Source organism: Danio rerio, chromosome 21 (genome assembly GCF_049306965.1).
Source record: "Danio rerio strain Tuebingen ecotype United States chromosome 21, GRCz12tu, whole genome shotgun sequence".
Taxonomy (NCBI): domain Eukaryota; kingdom Metazoa; phylum Chordata; class Actinopteri; order Cypriniformes; family Danionidae; genus Danio; species Danio rerio.
In genome coordinates this window covers 42,790,088-42,817,500 of record NC_133196.1, presented here as the reverse complement: position 1 = coordinate 42,817,500, position 27,413 = coordinate 42,790,088, and the positions used below count along the sequence as shown (strand labels likewise).

Below are 27,413 nucleotides of genomic sequence, written 5' to 3'. Positions count from 1 at the left end.
TTTTAACATTTAAAAAAAGGCTGATAACAAAAAAAAGAGTCACAAGAGTCCCATCGACGTTAATGTTTACACACTCGCGTTAGTCTTACATTTTAGGTGTATCAGGGTGGATTACTGTAACGGCCTCCTCACTGACCTTCCTAAAAAGACAGTCAGACAGTTGCAGCTCATCCAGAATGCTGCAGCCAGAATTCGGACCAGAACCAGAAAATCAGAGCACATCACACCTGTACTCAGGTCTCTACACTGGCTCCCAGTTACATTTAGAATAGACTTTAAAGTATTATTACTGGTCTATAAATCACTAAATGGCCAAGGACCTCAATACATTACAGATATGCTCACTGAATACAAACCCAACAGATCACTCAGATCTTTAGGATCATATAAACTAGAAGTTCCAAGAGTTCAGTCAAAGCAGGGTGAATCAGCTTTCAGCCACTATGCTCCCCACTGCTGGAATCAGCTTCCAGAAATGATCAGATGTGCTCCAACATTAGGCACATTCAAATCAAGACTGAAAACACATCTGTTTAGCTGTGCCTTTACTGAATGAGCACTGTGCTGCGTCCGACAGATTGCGCTATTATGTTTTTCTCTTCTTCTTTATTCTTTTATATCACATTTTACCTGTTTTTATGTTTTTTAATCAGTTTTATTATTTGTTTTTATTATTTTTTTTACTTGTTTCTTTTATTCTTGTTTATGTAAAGCACTTTGAATTGCCACTGTGTATGAAATGTGCTATATAAATAAACTTGCCTTGCCTTGCCTTTTATCCAAAAGTAATATAATACAAGGTGTATTAAATGCTGCTTAATGATTAATCATGACTTAAAGCATACAAAATAAAACCATTTTTTGCATAATAAACTGTATGTGCATATATGTTTATATAAATGCGCTCACATACATGTGTTTTTATGTTTTCATATGCTAATATTTTTCATGTAAATAAACATTTTCTATACTACATGTTGCACATGTACAGTGCGTCCAGAAAGTATTCATAGTGCTGCACTTTTCTTATGTTACAACCTCATTCCAAAATGAATTAAATTAATTTTTTGTAAAGATTTTTTGAAATTATTGCAAATTTCTTAAAAATAAAAAATCTGAAAAATCACATGTACATCAGTATTCACAACCTTTGCTCAATACTTTGTTGATGCACCTTTGGCAGCAATTACCCCCTCAAGTCTTTTTGAATATGATGCCACAAGCTTGGCACACCTGACTTTGGGCATTTTTGCCTATTCCTCTTTGCAGTACTGCTCAATTACTCTATCAGGTTGGATAGGAAGTGACGATGTACAGCCATTTTCAGATCTCTCCAGAGATGTTCAATAGGATTTAGTTCTGGGCTCTGGCTGGGCCACTCAAGGACATCCACCGAGTTGTTGTAAAGCCACTCCAATGAAATTTTGGCGCTGTGCTTTGGGTCATTGTCCTGCTGGAAGACGAACAGTGGCCTCAGTCTGAGGTCAAGAGCACTCGGAAGCAGGTTTTCATTCAGGATGTCTCTGTACATTGCTGCATTCATCTTTCCCTCTATCCTGACTAGTTTTCCAGTTCCTGCTGCTTAAGAACATCCCCAAAGCATGATGCTGCCATCACCATGCGTCACTGTAGGAATGGTATTAGCCTGATGATGAGCGGTGCCATGGTTTTCAACTATATAAGAGTTTAATTTTAGTCTCATCAGACCAGAGAATTTTGCCTCTTATGGTCTGAGAGTCATTCAGATGCCGTTTGGCAAATTCCAGGTGGGGAGTGGCTTTCATCTGTCCACTTTACCATACAGGCCTGATTGGTGAATTGCTGCACAGATGGTTGTCCTGCTGTAAGGTTCTCCTCTCTCCACAGATGAACGCAGGAGCTCAGACAGCGTGACCATCGGGTTATTGATCACCTCCCTGATTAAGGCCTTTCTCCCCGATCACTCAGCTTAGATGGCCGGCCAGCTCTAGGAAGAGTCCTGGTTGTTCCAAACATCTTCCACTTACAGATGATGGAGGCCACTGTGCTCATTGGAACTTTCAGAGCAGCAGAAGCTTTTCTGTTACCTTGCCCAGCCCCGTGCCTCGAAACAATCCTGTCCCAGAGGTCTACAGACAATTCCTTTGTCTTCTTGCTTAGTTTGTGCTTTGACATGCACTGTTAACCCTGGGACCTTATATAGACAGGTGTATGTCTTTTCAAATTATGTCCAATCAACTGAATTTACCACAGGTGAACTCCAATTAAGCTGTTGAAACATCTTAAGAATGATCAGTGGAAACAGAATGTACCTGAGGTCAATTCAGAGCTTCACAACAAAGGCTGAGAATACTTATGTACATGTGATTTTTCAGGTTCTTTATTTTTAATAAATTTGCAACAAGTTCACAAAATCTTTTTTCACATTGTCATTATGGGGTATTGTGTGTAGAATTTTGAGGAAATAAATGAATTTAATCCATTTTGAAATAAGGCTGTATCATAAAAAATGTGGAAAAACTGAAGCGCTATGAATACTTTTTTGGATGCACTGTACATGAGCAGGGTACCTCAAAAGCCATTTAAATGCTAATGTTGTATACGTTTAGTTGAAATAACAGAACTAAATGAATTTATATTTTTTAGTTTTAAAATGATTTAAATGCATTGTGAAAGACTTGTGAAAAGGGTCCATAAGCATCTTTGTCTCTTCTAGTCCAGTTTTGATCATTTATTGTATTCTGATTGGGGGTCCTGTCTCCTGGTCCTTCTGGACACCCCTGGCTTAAGTCGGGCCAGTCTACACATCTCTAGAAATATTGGAGACTGGAATAAAGCCAATACTCTCTAGGAGTGTAATAGCCCAGTGGAACGGCATTATGTTGTCATGTCATAAATCACTTAAATCAGATGTGCAAGTCATTTTGATAAAAATAATGGGTCAAACTTTACAATAGTTTATTAGTTAATGTTAATTAATGCATTTACTAACATGAACAAACAATGAACAATACATTTACTACTGTATTTGTTCATGTTACTGTAGTTAATGTTAGTAATGAAAATACAGTAGTTCATTGTTAGTTCATGTTAACTCATGGTGCATTAACTAATGTTAACAAGCATGTACTTGAATGTTAATAATGCATTAGTAAATGTTCAATTATGATTAATAAATGCTGTACATCTGTTGTTCATGATTAGTTCATGCTAGTAAATGCATTAACTAATGAACCTTATTGTAAAGTGTTACCAAATAATGTCATCTAAAAAACATTTTATAATGATGTCATCTTTCTTTCTTTTAGGATCAGGATAAGGAGTATGTTGGCTTTGCAACGCTGCCCAACCAAGTGCACAGGAAATCTGTGAAAAAAGGTTTTGCCTTTACTCTTATGGTGGCAGGTGAAATTATATAAATTTTTATTATTATATATTTATATGATTTTTCTATTTTATGAAATCCTGATATAAAACTTTGTCAATCCTTCTAGGAGAGTCCGGTTTAGGGAAATCCACACTGGTCAACAGTCTCTTTCTCACAGACCTTTATAAAGACCGGAAGATGCCGAATGCTGAGGGTAAGAACCAGGGTTATTGTTGATAATCAAAATATTAATATGAATAAAAAACTAAAATAATAAATAAAATAAAATATTAATCTATATTAGGCACTAAAATCCTAATAAAACTGTGCAAACATTTTTCTGAAAATCAAACCATTAAAATGAACAAAAACAAAATCACAAAAAAAGTACAAAAACACCAAAACTACTAGTTAAATTAACAGAAATGATCAGTCTGAAGTCTGAACAAAACTATTAATAATAGTTTAGTGATGCTAAAAAAACACTGGGAAAATGAAGGTGGGATGGTGGATGCTTATTATCCCGAGAAGTGAACAACGGGGGGTGGAGATTGGTGGCGGAGTTTAAGGCTGAGGTGAGTTCATTGGTGGCAGTGTTAAGGCCGAGACGTGGAGGTTGGGTTGTGTATTTCACCCTGTGGGACTGTCCACTACGGCACTGGCTGTACTGCCGTCCCTCAAACTTAGAATTATATTTATGAGTGAATGATTCAATCATTTGTAACTGTGACATCAAAACCAGCCATTAGAGTAAAAATGCTGATTAAATAAGCTTTTCTTTACGTATTGAGGATGTATTTTTCAGGATTAGACAATATTTGGTCAAGAGACATTTGAAAATCTGGAATCTGAAGGTGAAAAAACTCAAAATACTGAGAAAACCACTTTTAGTTTGTCAAAAATAAGTGAATACTAGCAATGCACATTATGGTAACAATTTACTGTAAGGTTATATTAGTTAATGTCAGTTAATGCATTGAATAATGTAAACAAACAATAAACAATACATTTATGACCGTATTTGTTCATGTTAGAAACTGTTAAGTAATGAAAGTACAGTTCATTGTTAGTTCATGTCATCGAACATGAATGTGGATGTTAATAACGCATTAGTAAATGTTGAACTATTATTAAAAGCTGTATTCATAATTGGTTCATTTTAGCAAAATTCAGTTTTGATAAATTTACAGTGGGAAATTTACTAAATATCTTCATGATCTTTACTTAATATTCTGATGCTTTTTGACAAAAAAAAGTATAATTTTGTTTCATAAAAATGTATTTTTTGATATTGCCAATGATATACCCATGCAACTTATTAACAGTTTAAATTAATGGAAAATCTATTTTAATCTTGAAATATATATTGCTAAATTATTTTTAAAATAATGCCTTTGAAGGGAGTCTGATGAGTCCAAAGTATTCGAGGTATAAAGTTTTTATTTATTATTATTTTTTTTTACGTTTACCTGATATTTGCAATGCATTTAAAATGTTTCTTTAAAATTCACTATTTATTTACATAATATTAATCCATTACAAATGAAAGTTGTACGTTCATTAGACCTGAATAGTAATTCAAGCTACATTGGTCTTTATTATTGGTCATTTTCTGGTGTACAGAGCGGATTGCTCAGACTGTGGAGATCACCAAACACACTGTGGCCATAGAGGAGAAAGGAGTCAAGTTGCGACTCACCATTGTGGACACACCAGGATTCGGTGATGCTGTCAACAACACAGAGAGGTGTGATTGAAATCTTAACCCCTAAGCAATATTACTTGATGATGCATAAGGGTTTTCTCTAATGATAATGTGTTTCTGGATGATATTATCTCCTATAGGTGGGTGTTTCTTGAATTGTGGGGACATTTTACATCTCCCAGATAAACCTTCTATTATTTTTCTAAAACATAAACTTTAATGGCGAGGCAGTGGCGCAGTAGGTAGTGCTGTAACCTTACAGCAAGAAGGTCGCTGAGTCGCTGGTTCAAACCTCGGCTCAGTTGGCGTTTCTGTGTGGAGTTTGCATGTTCTCCCTGCCTTTGCGTGGGTTTCCTCCGGGTGCTCCGGTTTCCCCCACAGTCCAAAGACATGCGGTTCAGGTGAATTGGGTAGGCTAAATTGTCCGTAGTGTATGAGTGTGTGTGTGTGAATGTGTGTGTGGATGTTTCCCAGAGATGGGTTGCGGCTGGAAGGGCATCCGCTGCGTAAAAAAAAAAAACTTGCTGGATAGGTTGGTGGTTCATTCCGCTGTGGTGTCCCCGGATTAATAAAGGGACTGAGCCGACAAGAAAATGAATGAATAAACTTTAATGAAACTATTCAGTAAAAAAAATGTTATATCAAGTTATCTATAAATCTTTGTTTTTGAAAATATTAACTTAAAGACTCCCACTATTACTATTTTGGACTGTCTCTGCCTTCTGAATCTTACATTCAACTTCAATTATCATAAAATAACTAGGTCCAATTTTCATCTTTTTTTCAACATTCTCATGAAACATCTCTTTTCTGTATTATTTGTCATTTTGGTTATAAAAGAAATACATTTTGTGTCTGTCTCTGTGTTCTGGTCAACTCTGCTACATCTGTAATAAAGAGCATTTCAATCTATAAAGCACTGAGCAATTGAGTAAAGCACTAAAGCATTGATGCTTGTCATTTATTTCTATTAATTTAAGATACACCAATACAGTAATGTGGTGTGTATTTTATATAGTACATTTATTGTGTATGGCTATACTCCCAAAGCGCTTCACAATCATGAGGGGGGTCTCTCCACACCACCACCACTGTGCAGCATTCACTTGAATAATGCGACGGCAGCCACAGAACAACGGCGCCAGTGCGCTCACCACACACCAGTTATTGGTTAAGGGGAGAGACAGTGATATAGCCAATTTGACGGATGGGGATGATTGTGAGGCCATGATCGTAAGGACCGATTGAGGGACTTTGGCCAGGGGTTACACCCCTACTCTTTACGAGAAGTGTCATGGGACTTTTAATGACCACAGAGAGTCAGGACCTCGTTTTAACATCTCATCTGAAAGACGTTACTGTTATTTTGTTAAATTGTTAACTGTTATTGTGATATTTCTGTCAATTTCTCATTCACTTTTTAAAAACAATGAAACAATGAAAACATAACATTCTGTTTTAAAGATGTTTTGTGGTGTCTGGTCTGAGGTTAGCATCTTAAGTTAAAGCACAAAACCATGCAATGTCAACTCTGTTACAACTCTGTTAGTAACAGAATCAAATGTTCCCTTTCACATTTAAGCGTAATGCATTATTTACATTAATAATGTGTTCAATTAACTATATGTTCTACATTTAAATCACTCCAGTTTATGCAAAATTAATGAAAAATCTTTCCACAATTCTGAAATGAGTCGTATGTAGGCCCACACGGAAATATGGATGTGCAGAAATCCGCAGCTTTTTAGCCCATCATTCAGTGTTTATTTATTTGTGTAAATGTGTGTATTTTTTATGTATCCAGTTTTTAAATTACAGTAATTTTATTGACTAATATGAAATCGTTTGTGAAGTAATATTTTCTGTCTTTTAGTAGATGTATGAGAGATTTGCTTTGTTTACAAAATAAGTAGACCTAATTGGATTTGCATTAAATAAAAATAAAGAGTATTTTTTTATTTCATATATAAGGTTTATAGTTATGATACTCCCAAAATCATTCCGCATTAATCCGCCGTTTTTTTTTTTTTTTTTAGTTTTTTTTTTTATTATTATTATTTTTTTAGCGAAATTCTCCACAGAAATAGCAAAAAATGTCTGCAGATTCTGTCTGGCCCTTGTCATATGTGTGTGACTTTGATGATACAGAGTAACTATATATTATATGGAGTACATTTTCTCATTACTATCTCCATTTAATTTCTTGTAATAGCTGGAGGGCAATTGTGGACTACATTGACCAGCAGTTTGAGCAATACTTTCGTGACGAAAGCGGCCTCAACCGTAAGAACATCCAGGACAATCGTGTGCACTGCTGCCTCTACTTCATCTCGCCCTTCGGCCACGGGTAACACTTTCCTACTTACTTGCACTTCCATGTAAGCATTGTTATGCTGTAATCCAAAATGCACAACAATATGTGGAAACATGACTGTAGCGATTGTATCATCTAGGACCATTCACCCAACACATCCAAAGTCAGTTAAATCACATTTCTGTATCATTCTGATGCTCAGTGAACTTGTTGACTTTTTCTACATGTCTAAATGCATATAGTTGCTGTCGTTATTGGCTGATTACACTATCAATTCTCACACAAGAATACACACAAAATATGTAAAAATATTTTAATTTATATTTAATATTATTTTATTATATATATATATATATATATATATATATATATATATATATATATATATATTAATAACATTATATATATATATATATATATATATATATATAAAATTAATATATAATTAATTTATTAATAATAATATATTATTATAATATATTTATATATTATTATTATTATTATTATATTATTTATATATTTAAATGAGCAATATCAGTCAAGTAGCACATGTATGTCAATACTGGTGAGAGGCATGCGTTGACTTGAGGTCTTAATGCCCCCCACCTGTTCCGATATACAGTACAGCCATTTAACACCGCTACTTGTGTGATATTGCATTTATACAAGAGTTTGATGGTACAACCGTGTATATAATAAAGATAATCAAACAGGGAGAGTTTAAAAATTCTTTTGTATGAGGAACTATTTTCTTCTGCTGTTCATACATATCTGCAGCTGACGTCAGAACAGCAGAAACCGTTGCTCATATACAAACATCACTGTATGATTATATAGCTTTATCATTAAAGTGATGACAAAACAAGTGATTTTTTGCTCACATTTTAAGATTGTAAGGCTGAACGGCATGAAATGCCATCAGTCTACAGAGATTTCCCAGTGTTTCTGTTGCAATCAGGATTTCACAATTAACCCTGAAAAAGCCAAAGCAAAGCAAACACTACCAGTTTCTGTGGTATGAATACAGCACTACAAAATACAAAAGGGAGAGAGATTGACTTAGAAAGTCACTTACCTGATTTATAATTTATCTGATTTGTTCAGCTGTAGTTTGAAACTTACATTAAGAACATGCTGAGTTTTTTTTTAGTCTAAGGGCATATTAAACAGTCTCTGTGGCCATCTTGTGGTGGAACGTCAACCCTCATTTTATTTGTTCTGCTCAGACAGATTGATGACAGCCGATGCTATGAATCTCCTAAATTAACATTATTTTAAATTAGGCACTATCCGTAAAAATAAACTGCATCGTTGCAATCTAAACAACTACATTCTCGACTAAAACAAGTCTCAGCGGTACATTATGTTGCCCAACAGCAGCAATACTTGTCAAACTGTAGAGTGTCCTCTGCTTGTCGCTGTATGTGGACAAAGGTGAAGGGTGAAGAGGCCGGACGAGTGCTGTTATTTGCAGAGTATCACACAGCTACTCAGCCAATTAGATTCAAGATCCAGACAGAACTGTTGTATAAACATACATGATGAGTCTATTGTAAGAATTGAAATATTGCAAATATTCTGATATCTTTGACAATTCAAAACATGAGCTGAAAACAGAGACTGGTGACTTCACAACCCACCAGGGAGGAATGCGGGAAAAACCAGTTCCTGCTGCATTTGCATCCGAGTCTGCTTCATCCCCCCAACTCACGCATATGGTCATTTCAATGTTTGAATGTTCTAGAATTAACCAAACTGACTTTAACTATCATGTTTGATATTATTTGAAATGTCTCAGTGCGATTGGTACAATGGTCTCATTCTCTCAGAAATAGACATAATCAGAACAATAAATATATAACTTCAGGCATCTTTTGATCCACTGTGAGGGGTGTGACACTAAGTGTGAATGCCTTTTGTTATACATTCACACCCCCTTCCTTGAGGGAATTCTTGGATTATTTAAGGTAAGGACTAAGAAAAGCTCAGGGCGATTCTGCCTAACCAGATCAGCCCATAACATGGGGTCTGCCCCATGTTATGTATATTTCAAAGTCAGGTATGCATCTTTTTCATCTTGGATTTATCTTTGATAATTTGATGTTCTGTATTGATCATTTATGAATTGACTGATTGAATTGGCATAATACATTTACCTGACTAATAAATTGTAATGTTTGACCATATTTTGCTCACTCTGTAATTATTAATTTAAGTAGATTACGCTGTATCCTTGTTTCCGCACGTCTTGCGTCAGGTCAGTAGACGGACTAAAATCCAATTGAGATGGAGCATTGGCACACTAATTGTGTTTTAGCGATCCGGCTGACTCTTGATATTGATTCATGTGTACTTAGGTGGAAAGGGCGATAACTTCCGTCTAGGTCAACAAGGTGTTGCACGACTAACCTAGATTGGGTACCCGACCTTTGTTTGAAGGTAATATTATTCTAAATTAAGTTCATATGGGAAACCATGGGCTTGGTGAAAACCAAAGTTACTATAGAGTCCAGTAGTCGGGTACATTTATATTAATGCCCTAACCTCTAATTAGAAATGATGATTGTCTTAACTCAAAGGTGTACATCTAAGCGGGACTAACTAAAGTATTTTAGAACGAGCGCGCTGGTAGCGGCCATCTAAAGTATTAGTCAATTTACCTCTGTTTAATATTCAAGACTGACCGGAGTGTGACCGTGAGGGACGCCTTCGGCCGAGGCGATTTCTCTGAGCGACATGAGCACCCGAATGAACGGATGTAATAGTTACTAGTGAAGACAAACGGTTCAAACATTTATCTAAATTACATATTGATATAATCTTCTTAATGTTTTATAATTGGAGTCAGATAAAACGAGGATAAATATATTAATATTCTAAACCACCTCATACTAAAATTGGAGTCAGATATGAGTTAAGTTTAATATAAATCAACATTGTGCACTGGAAAGACCGAACATGCAGTGAACCTTCATCCACCAGTGGACACCGGCATTGGGCCAACTGGGTGGACCATACACTATATAATATATTTACATTTAATTTTGTCTTATTTAAGCCTAAACGGTAGCCGTATGCTTGTCATTTATTGGTTTAAAGTGACAACTCTGTTATTTGAAGTTAATCAAACAATACATGAGTGAGTCACAATGAAATGAAATATCCATTGATTCACTTCATGGAACAACCAAGGTAACATTATTAAGAATCAATGTATATTTAATTCATAAAGGGAAGAAAAAGTGTAATGAAATTTGATAACTTGATTAAATTGTATTCAAATTTATGAGACTACTAGTTTATGTAGGCTAAATGGTTTAATGTGCATTTATTTTCTGTTTTATTTTGAAATTTGTAGTTCCCTTTTATCATATTACTGACTGATACTTCTCACAGTTGTTTGTTGACAATGAAGCTGATTCAGGGGTTTGGTGTCATTTTGTTTTTTTAACGCAGTGAGTTTTAACTCTAGGATTCACTCTGAGTAATTAGATATTTGCTTTAAGCAGTTAAACAGTTGTACCTAAAGTGGCCTGTGTTTATAGATATTTTATCCCACATATACTCAGATTTCGTTTTTTAGCTTGTCAATAAAGTGGAAAACGTAATTTTTCAACGAGAGTGTCAGAGTAATGTAACATCAGCTCATATTGTTGAAACAACATAGACAATGCATTTTAGCCTTGACTAACTGCTGTAGTCAATTTATAAACTGATGCATTGTACTGCAACCATAATCTAGAGATGAATTCAGTTTAACATAAATATTGAGTTTCACATAAATTTGTGAACATGACATTGCCTTTTCCCCTCTTTTTTTCCAGTCTCAGACCAATTGATGTGGAGTTCATGAAGATTCTCCATGAGAAAGTCAACATAGTGCCTGTGCTGGCCAAAACCGACAGTCTAACTCCAGAGGAAGTCAGAAAAATGAAAATGAAGGTGCAATTTATAATAATAATAATAATATTAATGATTCTAATAATAATAATCACCATATACATAAAATGATTGTTGGTTTGTTTTCTCTTCAGATTCGAGAGGAGATCGAGAGATTTGACATCATGATCTACCAGTTCCCTGAGTGTGAATCAGATGAGGAAGACGAGTTCAAACTCCAGCAGCAGGAACTGAAGGTGAGCACATTTACACACCACTGACTCACTGACTAACACTGATTTGGTTCTAATCTGGATTTGCTTTGTTACAGGATAGCGTTCCCTTTGCGGTAATTGGCAGTAATGTTCAAGTTGAAAGCCAGGGCAGGCGGTTCAGAGGCCGGCAGTATCCCTGGGGATTGGTGGAAGGTACAGTACTTAGGGTACTGTGGTATTGTTTTTGTGTACATAATATTGTATTTCTACACATTCACATGAGAAATTAACTGTCTTGGAAAATAATCTATGCTGTAATAATCTAGACAGTTTATTCTTACATAGTACCAAGTAGAGAACTTGCAGTTAAAAAATGTTATGAGACCAATCTACAGTACTGGGGTCCGTTCTTCGATCGTGGATTACTCAGTTAGCTGAATTTGAATATTGACGATTTGACATGATCCAGGATCGTTTCGTTCTTCAAAGCTGATCTGAGAGTTGTTGTCATAGCAACAGTTCTGCTAGCTCAAACCTGATCGGAAGCAGGTTCAATTAATATAAACAGGATTAGATCGGCTCAGATCAAGCAAAGATAATAGAGAAAGTACCGAATTATGATATTTTCTTACAGTAGTAGTTATACACTTGGGAAAATAGTTTAAAAAATTAACTATATATATAAAGTTATAGTTATTAATAAAATAAATAAAGTTATATGAACAAAACTTATGCAATCTGCACCCTCGAAATGAAAGTACAAAGAGAAAATTTATTGATATGAACTTTTTAGATCGCTTTAGTACAATTTGTGTATGATAATAGAAATGCACAATATGTGACTTTAAAAAAAAAAGAAATAATACATTAATGCAGTCATGAACATGTTTTGACAGTAAATATGCCAGTGATTATGCTTCAGAAAAGTTGCAGACGCCTTTACCAATATCAAAATGCTTTTGTAAACATCCAGTTATTCCATACAGCGATTAAAAAAAACGGCTACTGTAATAAAGAAAATATTTTCTAAATGTAGAACTAAATACACTGATATGCATTGAAATACATGATAAATACTCTTGATACATGAAAGTGTAAAGCCTGCAGTTCACAACATATGTGAAAAGTTATTGCGTATCATATTTAACAAACGGTTTACTGCTAATTTGATGTAAGTTTGCTCACATGGATAATTAAATATTAATCAGATGATGTCATTACGCTGCTGTGCCGTCAGCCAATCGTTGCATTGCTGATCATGATTTTAAGGATCGATAGATCTGTCCTTCACAACACATACAGCGATCTCAGATCAGTTCATCCAGACATTCTAATCTGATTCACGAACTTGTTTGAAGAACCAAATTAGCCAGAGATCAGTTATCAAGATTAAAAGATCCAGGATCTGCCAAATCATCTTAGATCATTTAAGCGAGGTACGAAGAATGAACCCCTGGTGCTTCTTCCTATTAGCATACATGTGCAACTTTTTTAAACTTTTTTAATTGCTTGTATCATAGCAAAAAACAACAATACTTATTCTGTATGAGTGATTCTCAACTTGTTTAACCAAAGAACCCAAACTTTTCTATAGTCATTAATTCAACAAAATAGATTTTTTTTTTTTTTTTGGACTGCCCACAAAACAAATGACTGTTGCCTACTTAACTTGCTTAGTTAACTTAATTAACCTAGTAAAGATTTTAAATAGCATTTTAAGCTGAATACTATCTTGCAAAATAACTAGTAAAATATTGTGCACCTGTTATTATAGCGAAGATGGAATAAATTATTCATTATAAATTAAGTATTAAAACTGTTATGTTTTGAAATGTGTTAAATCTCTCCTTTTAAATCACATTTGGGGCATTCACATGAGGACAAGTCATACCAAAAAGTGAAAAGAAATGCCACCTTTGGGGTTATAAAAGCAGCGTGCAACATTTCACTCTGTGAGCCACTTAAAACTGCTATAAAGCATAAAGCAGGGGTCACCAACATGGTGCCCGTGGGCACCAGGTAGCCCGCCAGGTTCACATGAGTTGCCCGCGGGCCTGTTCTAAAAATAGCTCACCATAGCACCACATATGAGTAAGCTGCATCTAATATTTTTATAGGTATTCTTTTGAAATCACACTTGCATTGGTGTAAATTTGAAAATTACTTTGTTATAAATAAAAAAAAACTTTAAAAACAATTTCAGACAAATGAAATGTTGCATATTGATATTTATCTTTATTTAACTTTTTAAATCATTGTTGACAACTACTGTGAGAAGTCATTAACATGATCAATGTCTTCACATAGATGAATATTATTAATTATTAATAATAACATATAATTAAAAGTAAATTAAGGAAAATGTGTTATTTAATAACTGGTAGCCCTTCACACTAATCGGTCCCCAAGGAGTAGCTCTCAGTTTCCATAAGGTTGGTGACCCCTGGCATAAAGGAATCTGATAAACAAACATCTTCATTTTTTGCAGCTTGAAAATTTGTGAAAAGAGCAGTAGAGTATACACAAATGTGTCTTGCCTCCTGCAGTGGAGAATCCTGAGCACTCCGACTTCCTGAAGCTGAGGAACATGTTGGTTCGCACACACATGCAGGACCTGAAGGACGTGACGAGGGAAACACATTATGAAAATTACCGCGCTCAGTGCATCCAGAATATGACCCGCATGGTGGTCAGAGAGAGGAAACGCAGGTCAGTGGAAAAACTCACATCATTTGAAACAATGCTGTCATTATTCTTGGTAATCACAAGCCTCATTTATTTAAAAAAAAATGTTTAAAACATCCTAAATTATTTCTTTAATGTGTGATTTAGAGAAAATTAATGTGCGCACAAACACACATTTATGAATCACAAATGATCTTGAAATTCTTGTAAGCACTCCCCAGTTTATAGAGTTGTCATTTTAAAAATCAATTCTGCACTGATTTTGAACAGCAGATGGCACTCGATGCATTTTGAAAACCGCAGAACTGATTTTTCTTCACAGCTCTATAATGAATATTATTAGCACATAAAAGAGTCTGTCGATGTTAAAACAACTGTTTGAGAATGTTGGAAAAAAGCTCTTTTTTTTTTTTGGTGATTTAGTGAAGGTAAAGGCCTTTTTACAAAAACAGAACTCACTTGTCTCACAGTATTGTTTTTTTTCTTTTCTTTTTTTGCGTGTGTAAACTTCTTTAATTAAAGGGGTGGTCCACTACGATATCATATTTTAAACTTTAGTTGATGTGTAATGTAGCTGTGTGAACATAAACAGCATCTCTGAATGTAAAAAGCTCGAAGTTCAATGCAAAGGGAGACCTTGTTTTTTACAGAGCTAGCTTAGCAAAACCTACTATGAGCGGATTTTAGGGACTACAAAAAAAGTCTTCAGGCCCTTGTGAGATCACAAATGTATTTTTACCGCACACACACACTTCACAGCTAAGGGCCGTGGCCAGAGGCGCTGTAATGTTATAGCAGAGATGTTATAGCAAGCGCTGCTATTTCCACAAAGCTTCATCTGTTTCTGTATTTGGGCTTCCAAAGGACACAACACAAAGACAGAAGTGCTTACAGTTCAATATTAATTTTGTTCCAGAGAATTATAAAATACATAGCAAGCATGATTTGACAAAAGAGCTCCAGAATCTCTCCCACTTCAGTGCTGGATTCAGTTAAAATCTCCTCAAAGCAGAAGCTGTGAGCTGCAACCTGTAAGTGTTTTTATTTGTTAAAATTGATCATGACATGTTCAGTGTCTAGCGTTAATGGTATGCTGTGGCAATGATGTAAACAACAGGTAATGCTGTTTTGCACAGCAAACGGTTTGGCTACAAATTCATATTTATCAGTCAAACTGCTGTAAACACACACACACACACACACTTTACCGGCATATGCATCCTCTCTCTATGCGTGTGTGCGACTTTGCATTGCAATGGATGATTATAATTACTTACACCTGCATATTCCGGATATGTGTGTATGTGCGTCATGTAACACTTTGAGTAAAAAAAAATACAGGAGAGCTCACCTAACTCATGTAGCAGCAGAAAAATAAATCAAGGCTCACACAGGTAGCATCCCACATCTTGTGCTTTATTCTTGTCACGATATATTACAGAAAATAACTTACTCCGAGCATCAGAGAAAAAGAAAAAGGAAGTCCCGTGCACGTTATGCACGTCTAGAAAAAGTTCACACATTCACACACACACATAGACACACGCAATAGCGATGCCTCTTAAAGGAGCCGCACCCCATTTTCACTCATTACAGACACTTGTCAGATTTTATTTTAGAGAGCGGGCGGGAGGTTGACTAACTGTTTACACAGCAGAAATGTGCGTGCTTGTAGGGGCATGATGTGGAGCTGACCCATGAATCACAGCACATTATGACACATAACCAATCAGAGTCACTTGAGGGCGGGCCTTTCAGAGGAACTAGGAAATATATACTTTTCATGTTAGCTGAGTAGCTGTGTATAATCAAAGAGAGATTTATAAAAAAATAAAGGGATTTCCTTCAAGTGAAACATGAGCACACATTGCTTTACATCTTATTAACACAACCAAGCCTTAAAATTACATTCAAGACCACCCCTTTAATTCCTTACTCCCAGGGCCATTTATGTTGAAGTTGATATTTACCATGTTGGTGTTTTGTAACATCTAGTTTTTATGTGGAGGGTTGTTAGCCCATTGCTCAACCCCCAACCTGGAGGACCAGGACATACAATATGGACAATTTAGCTTGCCCAATTCATCTATAGCGCATGTCTTTGGACTGTGGGGGAAACCGGAGCACCCAGAGGAAACCTATGGGGAGAATGTGTAAACTCCACACAGAAATTCAACATGACCCAGCTGGGGTTGAACCACCGCCCCTCTTGCTGTGAGGCGACAGAGCGACCCACTGAGCCACCCTGTCAATTTTTCTTTTTCTTTTACAAAAGTGCAGCAAATGCATGATGATAAAAAAGGAAAGCATGCATGTCTGCTCCGACACTGAAATGGCTTTATACACTTTTCATGCAAATACAGTGCTTATAAATATGAAAGTTCCTGTGTAAGGCTTCTGCAGATTTAATATTGGTTAATTATATTCTTTGAAGGAATTTAAGACTCCCAGAAACCTAAACGTAACTTTAAAGCGATAATCACCCAAAAATGAAAACCTCCTTATCATTTACTCGCTTTCAGAAAAACCTTTTAACTTAGAGCTATTTCTGTCTTCTGAACACAAAACAAGATTTTCTAAGAAATGTTGGACACCAGCAGCCAGTAGCTAGTTTTTTGTTCAAAAACACAAATTACATTTATGTGCAAAATTTTAATATCACATAAAAGATTTGCGAATGAAGCAGCATTTTCATCTAGTGAGTCAAAGAGATCAACATCGCCACTTCACAGAATTTACTGCAGTAGGAAAAGCTGTGTGAGTCTTTTTCCTTTACATTTATTTCTGAGCATTTTTCCAAATTTATGCACATCTTGGTGTTTCTATAAATCATTTTTTATGCAATATTCTAAAATGTGCATAAAAATAGGTGGATGGAAACCTACCTAGTGAAATTTATAGTAGAAAGAAAAAATGCTGCGGAAGTCCATGGCTGTTTTTCAGAACATCTTCCTTTGTGTTCAACAGAAGAAAGAAACTCAAACAGGTTTAGATCAAGCAGAGGGAGTAAATGATGACAGAGTTTTCATGTGTGGGTGAATTATCCCTTTATGTGATCAAATGTTTTTCATAAATACGGCTCCAATTGTGGGATGGTACAACTATATCTGTCTTACTGTGATTGTTGTCATCCAGTCTGAATAGCCGGCTGAGAGAGAGCCCGTCAGATCTTCCTGTGCCTCTGGTGTCTGTGGACACTGAAACTGAGCGCCTTATTTGGGAGAAAGATGAAGAGGTAACTGCTTGGTTTGATTGTTAAAGCACTAGAATATACATTAATGGATGATAACCTGCCATTTTCTCTACACATACTCTTTCACTTTTTTTATTAAAGAAACATTAGTGTTATGCTATTAGTAAAAGTGCATTCACACCACACCAGAATTACAATAATTACAAATGAAGATTGGTTTTACCAGTATTTAAAGTCAGCATGAAATTAAAATTTACAATGTTTATTGTGCTAGTGCCCATTGCTAGTCTTAAAGTGAACAATTAATCTTCAGTTTTAGTAATTCTCAATAAAAAACTAACCACTTTCTTTGATTTTGAATGGCAGTTCTTCTCTGTTTGACTGCTGGGGTGAAATATGCTTAGCCACACCCCGTCAGCCCTTCATTAGTGTGTGTATATACTGTATATACTGTAGCTGTTCAATCGCATTCACTGACAAATAGCCGGTGTTTGAGAACTGATTGCAGGACTGTCAGTGCAGCAGTGTTGTAATTAATGATGACTTGCTTTTAATGAGCAAACTTTAACTAAAATGTGACATAACTAGTGGTGGAAAGAGTACTGAGAAATCATACTCAAGTAAAAGTACCATTACTTGCCTGAAAATGTAGTGTAAGTACAGTAAAAAGTATCTGTTGTAAATATTACTTAAAGTATGAGTAAAAAGTAACCCTTTCAAAAGGACTCATGAGTAGTGAGTAGATAGTTTTACGCTTTTAAAAGCTGATACGTTTACATGTAATTTGTGCATGTGTGTGTAAACGTAACATTCTGTAGTGCATTGAGTTATTGCCCAGCAGGCACACAACTCATAAGACATTAACATTAGAATAGATTTAGGTTGTGATGTCAGGTGACCAAAAATCAATGTCTTGCCAGCAGCGTCTAAGGACAACGTTATTTGTTCAGTAACAACATCAAATGACGTGGATATTTGGTTGACTTTTAGGTTGTGTTGGAAAGTGACCAAAATCCAATGTCGAGCCAACATCTTAAACCAACATCATTTTGGCATCAAATCTGACATTTCCATGATTTTCATGTAAAGCCAAAATGAAACATTCCCATGACACTGGTGTAGAACTTCATTCTGACGTCATGTTGAGATCTTGTGCCTGCTGGGTGTTTAAGGCCATTTAGATCATCATACAGTAAACATCCGTCATCTTCTTATCAGTGACATGCATCTTAACAGTCTCTGGGTCAATGCATATAAAGATTTTGTACATGTTGTACACTTTTATTGCTTCCAAACAGTTTGCTGCAATTAAAAAGCGCACATGTTTTGAGGTAGGGTTGGGTATCGTCAGGTGCGCCCCCAAGGGGTGGCCACGGCCACCTCTGGGTAAACTCTGGCCACCCCAATATGATTTTGCTGTTGACATTATGAATTTAAATGTACTTATGTAAATTGCCAATATTTCAATAAATAAATCAATAAAATGCACTAAATTATTCTTGTATATATATATATATATATATATATATATATATATATATATATATATACAACAGACTGATGCCTAGGAATGGTCATTTTTTGCTTTAAACAAGAGTCAATATTATTAAAACTAAATAACCTAAAACCTAAAGCCAATTGTTGACAATGGTAAATGGTAAAATGACTTGTACTGTCCGGCTAATTGGACCTATAGTTAACATCACAAATGCTGCTGCTACTAGAACATAAACAATGCCAATTTGTATTTATATTTAGCTTTTAATGAAAATATTTAGCTTTCACAAATGAAAAATAGCAGAAACTAGAAATTTCTTTTTTATTTTTTTTGTTTGAAATACATAATTGCATATCGAGTGATGCAAGTCTGCTGTATTAACAAAAGACTTATAAAGAAAGAATTATGTTGAGTTCAATAAACATTAAATATCAGTTCTGCATGTTAGTTATAGGAATCTGTAACAAATATGCAGATTTCCACTGGTTTTTGAGCCCATCATTTAATCTATTGATTAATTTATGCAGGTGTGTGTCAATATGTTTCTTCCACTGAAATATTTTCTGTCTTTCAGTAGAGAAATGAGACTTATTTTGACTGGATCTGATTAGATTTACTTTGTAAACCTTAAGTATTTTATTTGATGTATTATGTTTTTAGTTAATCTCAAAATCATTCAGCATGCAGTAAATACACAGATACAAACATTCTGTGCAGAAAATGCAAAAACAGATGTCTGCAGATTGTGTGTGCCCCCCTGGTTATAGGGCAAGCAGATATGCATATTATATTTTCCAATATCACTCGATCTGTAATCATAAAATCCCAACATGTAAAAATCTTTGTTGTTGTAAGTTAGTGCAGTTCGAAAATGTCTTTTGGACGCAATGAATATGGCAAGAGTAGCTAGATTAGTGTTAGATTTGCAACACATTTTATTGTTTGAGTCTGTCCTGGGGCCTGTTTCAGAAAGGAGATTAAGTGAAAATTCAGAGTATTTTAACCCTGAAATGAGTGACACTCTGGGTTTTCTGTTTCAAAACGGCAGGTTTGTCAAACTCGAGAAAGCAGGGTAAGTCTAGCCTGTTTCTGAAAGAGAGGTAACTTTAACTCGGAGTCAGTTACCGTGGTAACTTACTCTGTGAACTTAAACTGGTAAGGAGCAGGTTTTATTCTCTAAACTCAGAGTTTCTGTCAGTCTTCTCCCCCTTTTTTTTTTTAAAGACGAAGTGATTATTTCTTGCCTTAGCCTTATGTTTCCACCCACCTATTTTAATGCTCATTTTGGAGGTGTGCATAAAAACAATTCATGGAAACGTCATGATGCACAAATTGAAAATGCGCATAAAAAACACACGCAAAACCGAGTAGAATAAACTTTTATTCGATAGAAAATATGTGCATAAACTACGATGGACAAAAATTTGCTAAATAAATTACAGTATGGACTACTTACAAGTTTAAACTCAGAGTTGGTTGAACCTTCTTACTGAAACAGGCCCCTGATCATTTAATGTTGTGTTTTTGTTTGTTTGTTTTTTCTTTACAGTTGCGTCGAATGCAGGAGGTTCTGGAAAGGATTCAGGAACAGATGCGCCAAGGACATGAAGATTTACCCATTAATTGAAGTGTATTTAGGATGAGATTTCACATGCTTAACATGGAGGAAACTGAAGTGAATGTATGCTTTTAGCTTTCAGAATCTTTAGAGCTTTGGCTGACAACAGAACCTTTAATGTTTTGTTTAATGTAAATATGAACAACTGTTGTGGTACATGAGAAATAAGACCAGTACAACTTGACTTGTAAATGTCATAAGATTTATTATGAATCGTCATTGTTTTTGTTTTGTTTTTTTGTAGTAATCTAGCATATTTTTAATAAGTTTATTACTATTTCAGTTAAACATGGTGGACAATTTGAATCTTAATGCAGCCCAAAATGTACAGGCGATATATAACTTAAACTTTCTCCATAGGGAAAATGCACAGTTTGTCATATATTTATATATAATATCAATGTAGAATGAGGTCTAACGGTCCCGCCCACATCATACAGTATGATACATGGTCCCAAAAAATGAAAAAGAGGGAGGGAATAACATTAAAACAAACAAAAACCGCAATCTACATGCAAAACCAGGCATCAGTTTAATCCTAAAATACATACACATATATGTGAATGCGTGCATATATCTCACATATATACATACATCCATACACATATATTCAAATGAAAATAGAAAAACAAAAACACACTGATAAGTTCACAAAGGTTAAGCTTTTCTCTCTCTCTCGTTTGTTTGTGTTTTTAACTGAGTGTGAAGCACAGCATGTATCACTCCCTCTTCACAGACGTCCCCAAAATAAGGGAAAGGAAGTGGAAGAGAAAGGTCAAACCTTGGATTTGGGGAGCGTTTGCAGCAGGAAGAAGATGTTAGGAGCAGGAATCACAGTGTTCTGTTTGAAAGTGACAGTATAAAGCAACAACATGGTGTATCCAACCATCCACCCGTCAGGTTTACATAGAGAAACGGTAAGATGGCTAATTTTGTGCAGGTTCAACCAAGCGAGTGCATTCAGAACGACAGGCCATCTTTATAGAGACTCTTCACCCCAAAACTTAAATTTGTTGTTACTTTGCTTAACATTAAACAATCCAATATGTACAGGTTACTTTTTTCCCCTTCTTCAGTAGAACAGTGAAGATTTTTAGCTGAAACTAACTTGGTGACACAAGTCAGCACTTTGACAGCCACATTCTGGCAAAACAAAATGGAAAACTGGCTCCAGGCAACATGTTGAGGTATTGTGAAGCAAACCAGGGGTGTCCAAACTCGATCCTGGAGGGCCGGAATTCTGCGTATTTTAGTTCCAACCCCAATTAAACACAACTGAATCAGCTAATCAAGCTCTTTTTAATTACGCTACAAACTTCCAGACAGGGGTGTTGAAGGAAGTTGAGACACTCCAGATCTAAACGATCCGTCTATGGCAGGGGTGTCAAACTCAATTCCTGGAGGGCCGAAGCCCTGCACAGTTTAGTTCCAACCCTGCTCCAACACACTTACCTGTAGGTTTCAAACAAGCCTGAAGGACTCAATTAGTTTGATCAGGTGTGTTTAATTAGGGTTGGAACTAAACTGTGCAGAGCTTCAGCTCCCAGGAATTGAGTTTGACACCCCTGTCAAAGACGGATCATTAAGCTCAGGAGTGTCCCTTTTGGAACTGAGTTTGACACCTGTGGTCTATGGCAAGGAAACCAAACATGGTTTACATTATCCATAATAATGTAGGACATACTTTTGTTTACATGTTATTTTGTCAAATTAAATGCCTTGACCCTCATTCAATTTCTCATATACACTCACACAGCCTCAACTCACATTCGAGTTTCACTCAGACACAAATCAGCATCCAACAAGCCATGTATGCATTCAGGTGTCTTGCAGTCTAGTTGTATTACTTCATTAAGACCTCAATGTATCAACAGGAGCCACGACTATTCATTTAGTTCAGCCTTGAGTATGTATACAATTTCATTTGGACTTCCAAACTGCAGGTAACTACTGGCTTGATTTGAATGGCCACAATTTCCTTCAAAAATCAATCATGTTCGACTGAAGAACAGCCTGATGGTGAGCCACTGACCAGCAAATTTTAATTTTGGGGTGAACTGTCCCTTTAAGAAAAGCCCCGCTATATGTAAAGAGGCTTTATATCCTGATGTCAAGTGTCTGAAACACAAAACCCCAGCATGTTTAACCTCCTAAAATGCCAATAAACAAGCGCCTACTTCACGACAGCTTACACAATCACACATGATAATGGCTGTGCAGAGATGGACACAGAATGAACACGACAGGCACCGATCTACACTGGACAAGTGAAGTAGAGATTAATCCACCTTAACATAGTCTAAGACTTCATTCATTTTCTTTGTGTTGCTACAAGCACGAGGACATTGGTAATGCTGTTGATTTAAAGAAGTGAAACGCTTTAAAGCGTTAATCAAGTATTATTACTAAGTGTTGAATATCAGACGCTCTTACTCTGTTATAAATGCTTGAATGTGCACGTTTGCGTACAGGTCTTTCCGTTGATTTGTCTGTTAATTGAGTTTCCTTGCATCCCGCTGGTCTTTTTCATTAAGAGTGTGTTTGTTTTGCTCCAGCAGAGATGCGCTCAGCTCATGGCAGTTTCAGCAATGTTACTGCAGTGCGTAGGCAGCAGGTGGCGCCACTGGGCTTGATTTGGGGCTTATTAGGCACTTGCATTTGCTCACAAGACACTTTGAGGAACCTGATCTGTCTCAAGTCTGAATGTACCTGTTTCTGATTGAATTCAAGAGCCCCATTTGAAGAGTTTTAAAAGGGAAAACGTACAATTATTTTAACTTCAATGCCTAAAAGTTATTAGTTCACCCAAAAATTAACATTGTCACATTTACAAATTTCATCTGTTGAAGACTAAAGAAGATATTTTGAAGAAAGCTAAACGCCTCTAATTGTTGACTTCCACAGCAGGAAAAACAAATACTTAGGATGTCAGTAGCTCTAGGTTTCCAGCTTTCTTGACAGTGTCTTTAGTCTTCAATAAGAAAACTGAATAGCTTTAGCACGAGGTTGAGTAAATAGGTTAATGTTCATTTTTGGGTGAACTGTCTCTTTAGGAATGAAGAAACTCAAAGGTATGGAACCACTTGAGGGTGATTAAATAGTAGGTTTGTTTCATTTTAAGGTGAACTATCCCTTTAATATATTATTTAGGCTTAACAAGCTTAAGTTAATCCAATGATTTTACACAGCTCTTCCTCCGCATGCTGACCTTTAAGCACTCATATTTGATTTAGCTTTTTTGGTGGTGAATGAATGTGAAGCATTGACATACAGAAAACATGGAGGGTAGAACGGGAAGAATTGATTTGTTTCAGCACTCCACTCTAACATTACACCGACATCTAACGTCTCGGTTAATTTAGACAAGCAAGTGCATGTATTTCATTCCAGCGCTGCATCGGCCGCCACGCGAGCCCTTTCCTCACACGCAGGAGCGACGGCAGTCCATTTCTGAACACAACCCCGTCGCATTTAGCGTGTAGCTCGACGTCTTTTCTGGCTTTGTGAGTCCTGAAGTCTTTGAGCGTGTGTGTTCTCTCAGGCCAGCTTCAGCGTGCTCACTGGAAACGGAGGAACAGTCACCATTGTCACGGGATTGAGTACTGTCTGACCCACCAGCCCTGGGTGATGGTGTGCCACCACGGCTGTTGGTTTTCCTACAACGGTGGCCTGTTGGCCAGTGACCGGCGTGCCGTTGACCTGTGCGTGCGGATGGTGCGCCAGTGTGTGCGTGATGTGCCCCACCACCGCCGGCTGGGAAACAGCCACCGACTGCGGGTACAGATGCGCAACAGGATGCACAGTGATGTGTCCGATTGGCTGGCCGCCGTTAGAGGGCGCTATGTGTGCCAGGTGCTTTGGTCCAGCGTGGATGACGGAGGCGTGGGACACTGAGGCGTGGGTGATGACTGTGGGTTGTGGAGGGGACACGACGTGGGACGGGGGCGCAGGAGCGATGGCCTGAGGGGTGAGGACCGCTGGTTGGGGTGGAGCGGAGGGTGGCGGGACGGGTTTGTGCTGTATGGAGATGTGTGTGGGGAGGATGGAGGGGGGAGGCATGGCTGCACGGGGCTCTGCTGGCAGCGGGACAGGAGGTTTGGGTGCAGCAGACGAGGGTGGAGAGGACAGCATGTCGTCTTCAGGGTCTTGGCTAAAGTTGTCTTCACCTTCTGAAAAGAGGATCAAAGTGATTAGATTTGATGTTGTCTAAGTCATTCAGAAGTATTAGTCAGTGTGTATGAAATAATACTGTAGGTTTAAGGACAAATGGCCTGATTACAGACTAAAAATATTTAATTAACACTTAAATAAAATGGGAATGGTTGGAAATATTAACATCCTGTTTGTGGCACATTGGTATATGTAAGGGGGCAGACTTTTCGAGATGGGTGGTGACCAGGGTGGCCATTTTGAAGTCGGCCATCTCGGATCCAACTTTTGTTTTTTCATTAGAAAGAGGGTCATTTGACACATTAAACTAATTGGGAATTTCACAAGAAAAACAATGCTGTGCTTCTAAAGGCTGATTTATACTTCTACGTCAAGCGCACGCTTATGTTACGGCGCAGCCTAGGAGTTGAAGCTTAGCCCTACGCCGTGGCCGTCAGCATCGCTGACACACACATCTCAACAAAGTATAACTACACGTCGCAACGACACGTAGCGCAAGCTCTGTGATTGGTCAGCTTGGTAGCGCTGATGAAAGTGGGTGGGACCGAAAGCCGTGCGAGCGGTGCGAGCCCGATGGAGTGAGTAGCCGCATTTCCACTATCGGGCCAGTGCGAGCCAGGGCTTTAATCGGGCCGGGGCGGGCCAATAGCCCGCGAGGTTGAGAAATGAGGCCGAAATCATGTCGCGTTTCCACTGACGGGCTAATAGCTCACAGCGCGTCACGCAAACACCGCCCACAGATTGTCCCCGAATCAAACGTCACACAACCCGCCCACTTCAGATAAAGCACACAATAGAATTATCACGAAACGAAACCATTAAAATGAAGACAACCGAAACAAACAAATGACACGTTACTGTACAGCAGTACATGAAATGTCTATACGCACAGACCTGTGTATTTCCATTCATTACATTTGTTTACTCGCCGACCGACTGGCATTGTGCATCAACTGCTCTCGCCGAACGCAGGGACCCATCACAGAGAGCGCACACATCCATAATATAAAGCCACAGAAATTCTCCTTTATAGCTCGATATTGCATGTATTTTATAACATCCTCGTTTTGATAGAAGTCGTGTTAAGTGTTTCAGCATAAGAGCGAGTAGCCTTAAAAAATATAGCCATATTTGTTGCGCTCGGCAGCTATTCACTAAAGCTCTTCATTTAAAGTTTCATTTATAAATTTAACCACGTCATATAAAAACATAAACAGTTGTTTGAGTTTATAGAACACATTTTGTGTTTGGACTTTCCCCCATATGCGTTTAAAGCAGCGAATGCTGCGCAGGACTGAGTGACAGAAAAAAAAAGGTATAGGCTAGATTCTGCTTTCACTCACCCGAATAATGCTCTGTTTGCGCGATTTGATTAATATCATCGTATCCAAATACTTTATAAATAATATTTCAAACCTTCTCCGGTGTTAATTGTTTTTATAAAATATCGAAAATCTTTTTTTTCAGACAGGTCTTTGTAAAATGAAAGTTATAGGCTATTTATGTGGCTTTAAAACGGTTCGATTTATGTATTGTATATAGGCTACCTACATATAGCTAGCTTTTGTTTATTTTATATTAGTTTATTTATTTAATGTGATTTCATATTTATTTGTAATTCTTTAAATTATATTTCATTAAAGCTTAGGCTATTTTATCAAGATATGACACTATATTGTTTAAAGTCTACGAAAGTGGGCACGTATTTTGTTAAGTTTTCCTTCTGTTGTATTTATATTGTGTATTATCACCAAAATAAATAAAAAAAAAAAGCCGCTCGCGGCATAACAGAGCTGTGAAGGATCGCTTTAGCCCGGTCTCACACACACATACAGGCATCTAAACGCGCACAAACAAACATTTTAAATTTGACAAAAACTCTCGAAAACCTTTACTGTCTGCTGTGTCTTTAATATGGTGTAAAGATTATTATGCATTATTGAAACATAAAGGAGGACGCAGCAAAAAACGTCACTATAAATTAAAACTACTTTATTATTTTATGCAGCAGCCTTACATTTAAAAGGGAAACATAAGGGTGATCATACGCAAAAAGACCCCAGACTATAAGGCTAGATGTTTTCTTTCCCTTATTTCTTTATTTCTTTGGCGCATATACTCATGTGCGATCAGAAAACTGCCCGCCTCTCCTTTCACTCCGCCCCGAACCCCCAGCTGGCCCTCCTTGGCCCAAGGTATTCGGCGGGCCGAAAAAGGCTGGCCGCTGGCCCCAAGAAAGCCCCACTTTGGCCCGATTAGGCCCCGGAAGTGACAGTGGAAACGCTACTGGCCTTGGCTCGCCCTGGCTCGCTCGCTTTAGGCGTGATAGTGGAAACGCGGCTATTGTTTACAAGTGTGGAGTGCCATGAAGGAGCTCTGTATGGAAAGTTTTGTTTTGAGTTTACTATGGATGCAACAATACAGTTAGCCCATGGTTCAATAAATACCTTGGTTTTTTACCACGGTTTTCCGTTCGGTTCTCATGGCTTGAGACGTGTTTTTTTTATTATTATTCTATAGGCAATAGGAACAGTAAGAGGTTGAGGAGAAAAAAATTATAATGTTTTATTGCAATACTCATTTTGTTTTACTTAAAAGCCAAGAAAAGTATACTAGTTTCTAGTGTATTGTATAAAAAAAGTAAACACTGAAATCTCACAGCTGCTGTTAGCCCATGTACAAACGGGAACACATAAAATCCTACACTTTGAAAATAAACATACATGTGAAGTTAATAAAGATAAATTGGTAATTTCAAGTAAACATATTTGTACTTAAGTAAACATAAAG

At 36.9% G+C, this 27,413-nt stretch overlaps 2 protein-coding genes across 3 annotated transcripts in view; one reads left to right on the top strand and one right to left on the bottom strand.

The window, feature by feature from the left end:
- The window catches only part of septin4a (septin 4a), a 28,153-nt gene extending 7,516 nt beyond the window's left edge, over positions 1-20,637 (top strand). Inside the window, 10 exon segments of the mRNA NM_001037379.2 lie at positions 3,288-3,384; positions 3,474-3,560; positions 4,970-5,093; positions 7,264-7,398; positions 11,190-11,307; positions 11,400-11,501; positions 11,576-11,672; positions 14,006-14,168; positions 17,280-17,379; positions 20,385-20,637. Coding sequence (NP_001032456.2) covers positions 3,288-3,384; positions 3,474-3,560; positions 4,970-5,093; positions 7,264-7,398; positions 11,190-11,307; positions 11,400-11,501; positions 11,576-11,672; positions 14,006-14,168; positions 17,280-17,379; positions 20,385-20,462 — 1,101 coding nt within the window. The 3' untranslated portion in view covers positions 20,463-20,637.
- A 2,130-nt stretch (positions 20,638-22,767) lies between these two features.
- The window catches only part of mntb (MAX network transcriptional repressor b), a 45,937-nt gene continuing 41,291 nt past the window's right edge, over positions 22,768-27,413 (bottom strand). Inside the window, exon 7 of one of the 2 annotated variants that reach the window (XM_005170271.6) lies at positions 22,768-24,622. In XM_005170271.6, the coding sequence (XP_005170328.2) occupies positions 23,991-24,622 (632 nt within the window). In that variant the 3' untranslated portion in view covers positions 22,768-23,990. 2 annotated transcript variants of the gene reach the window in all.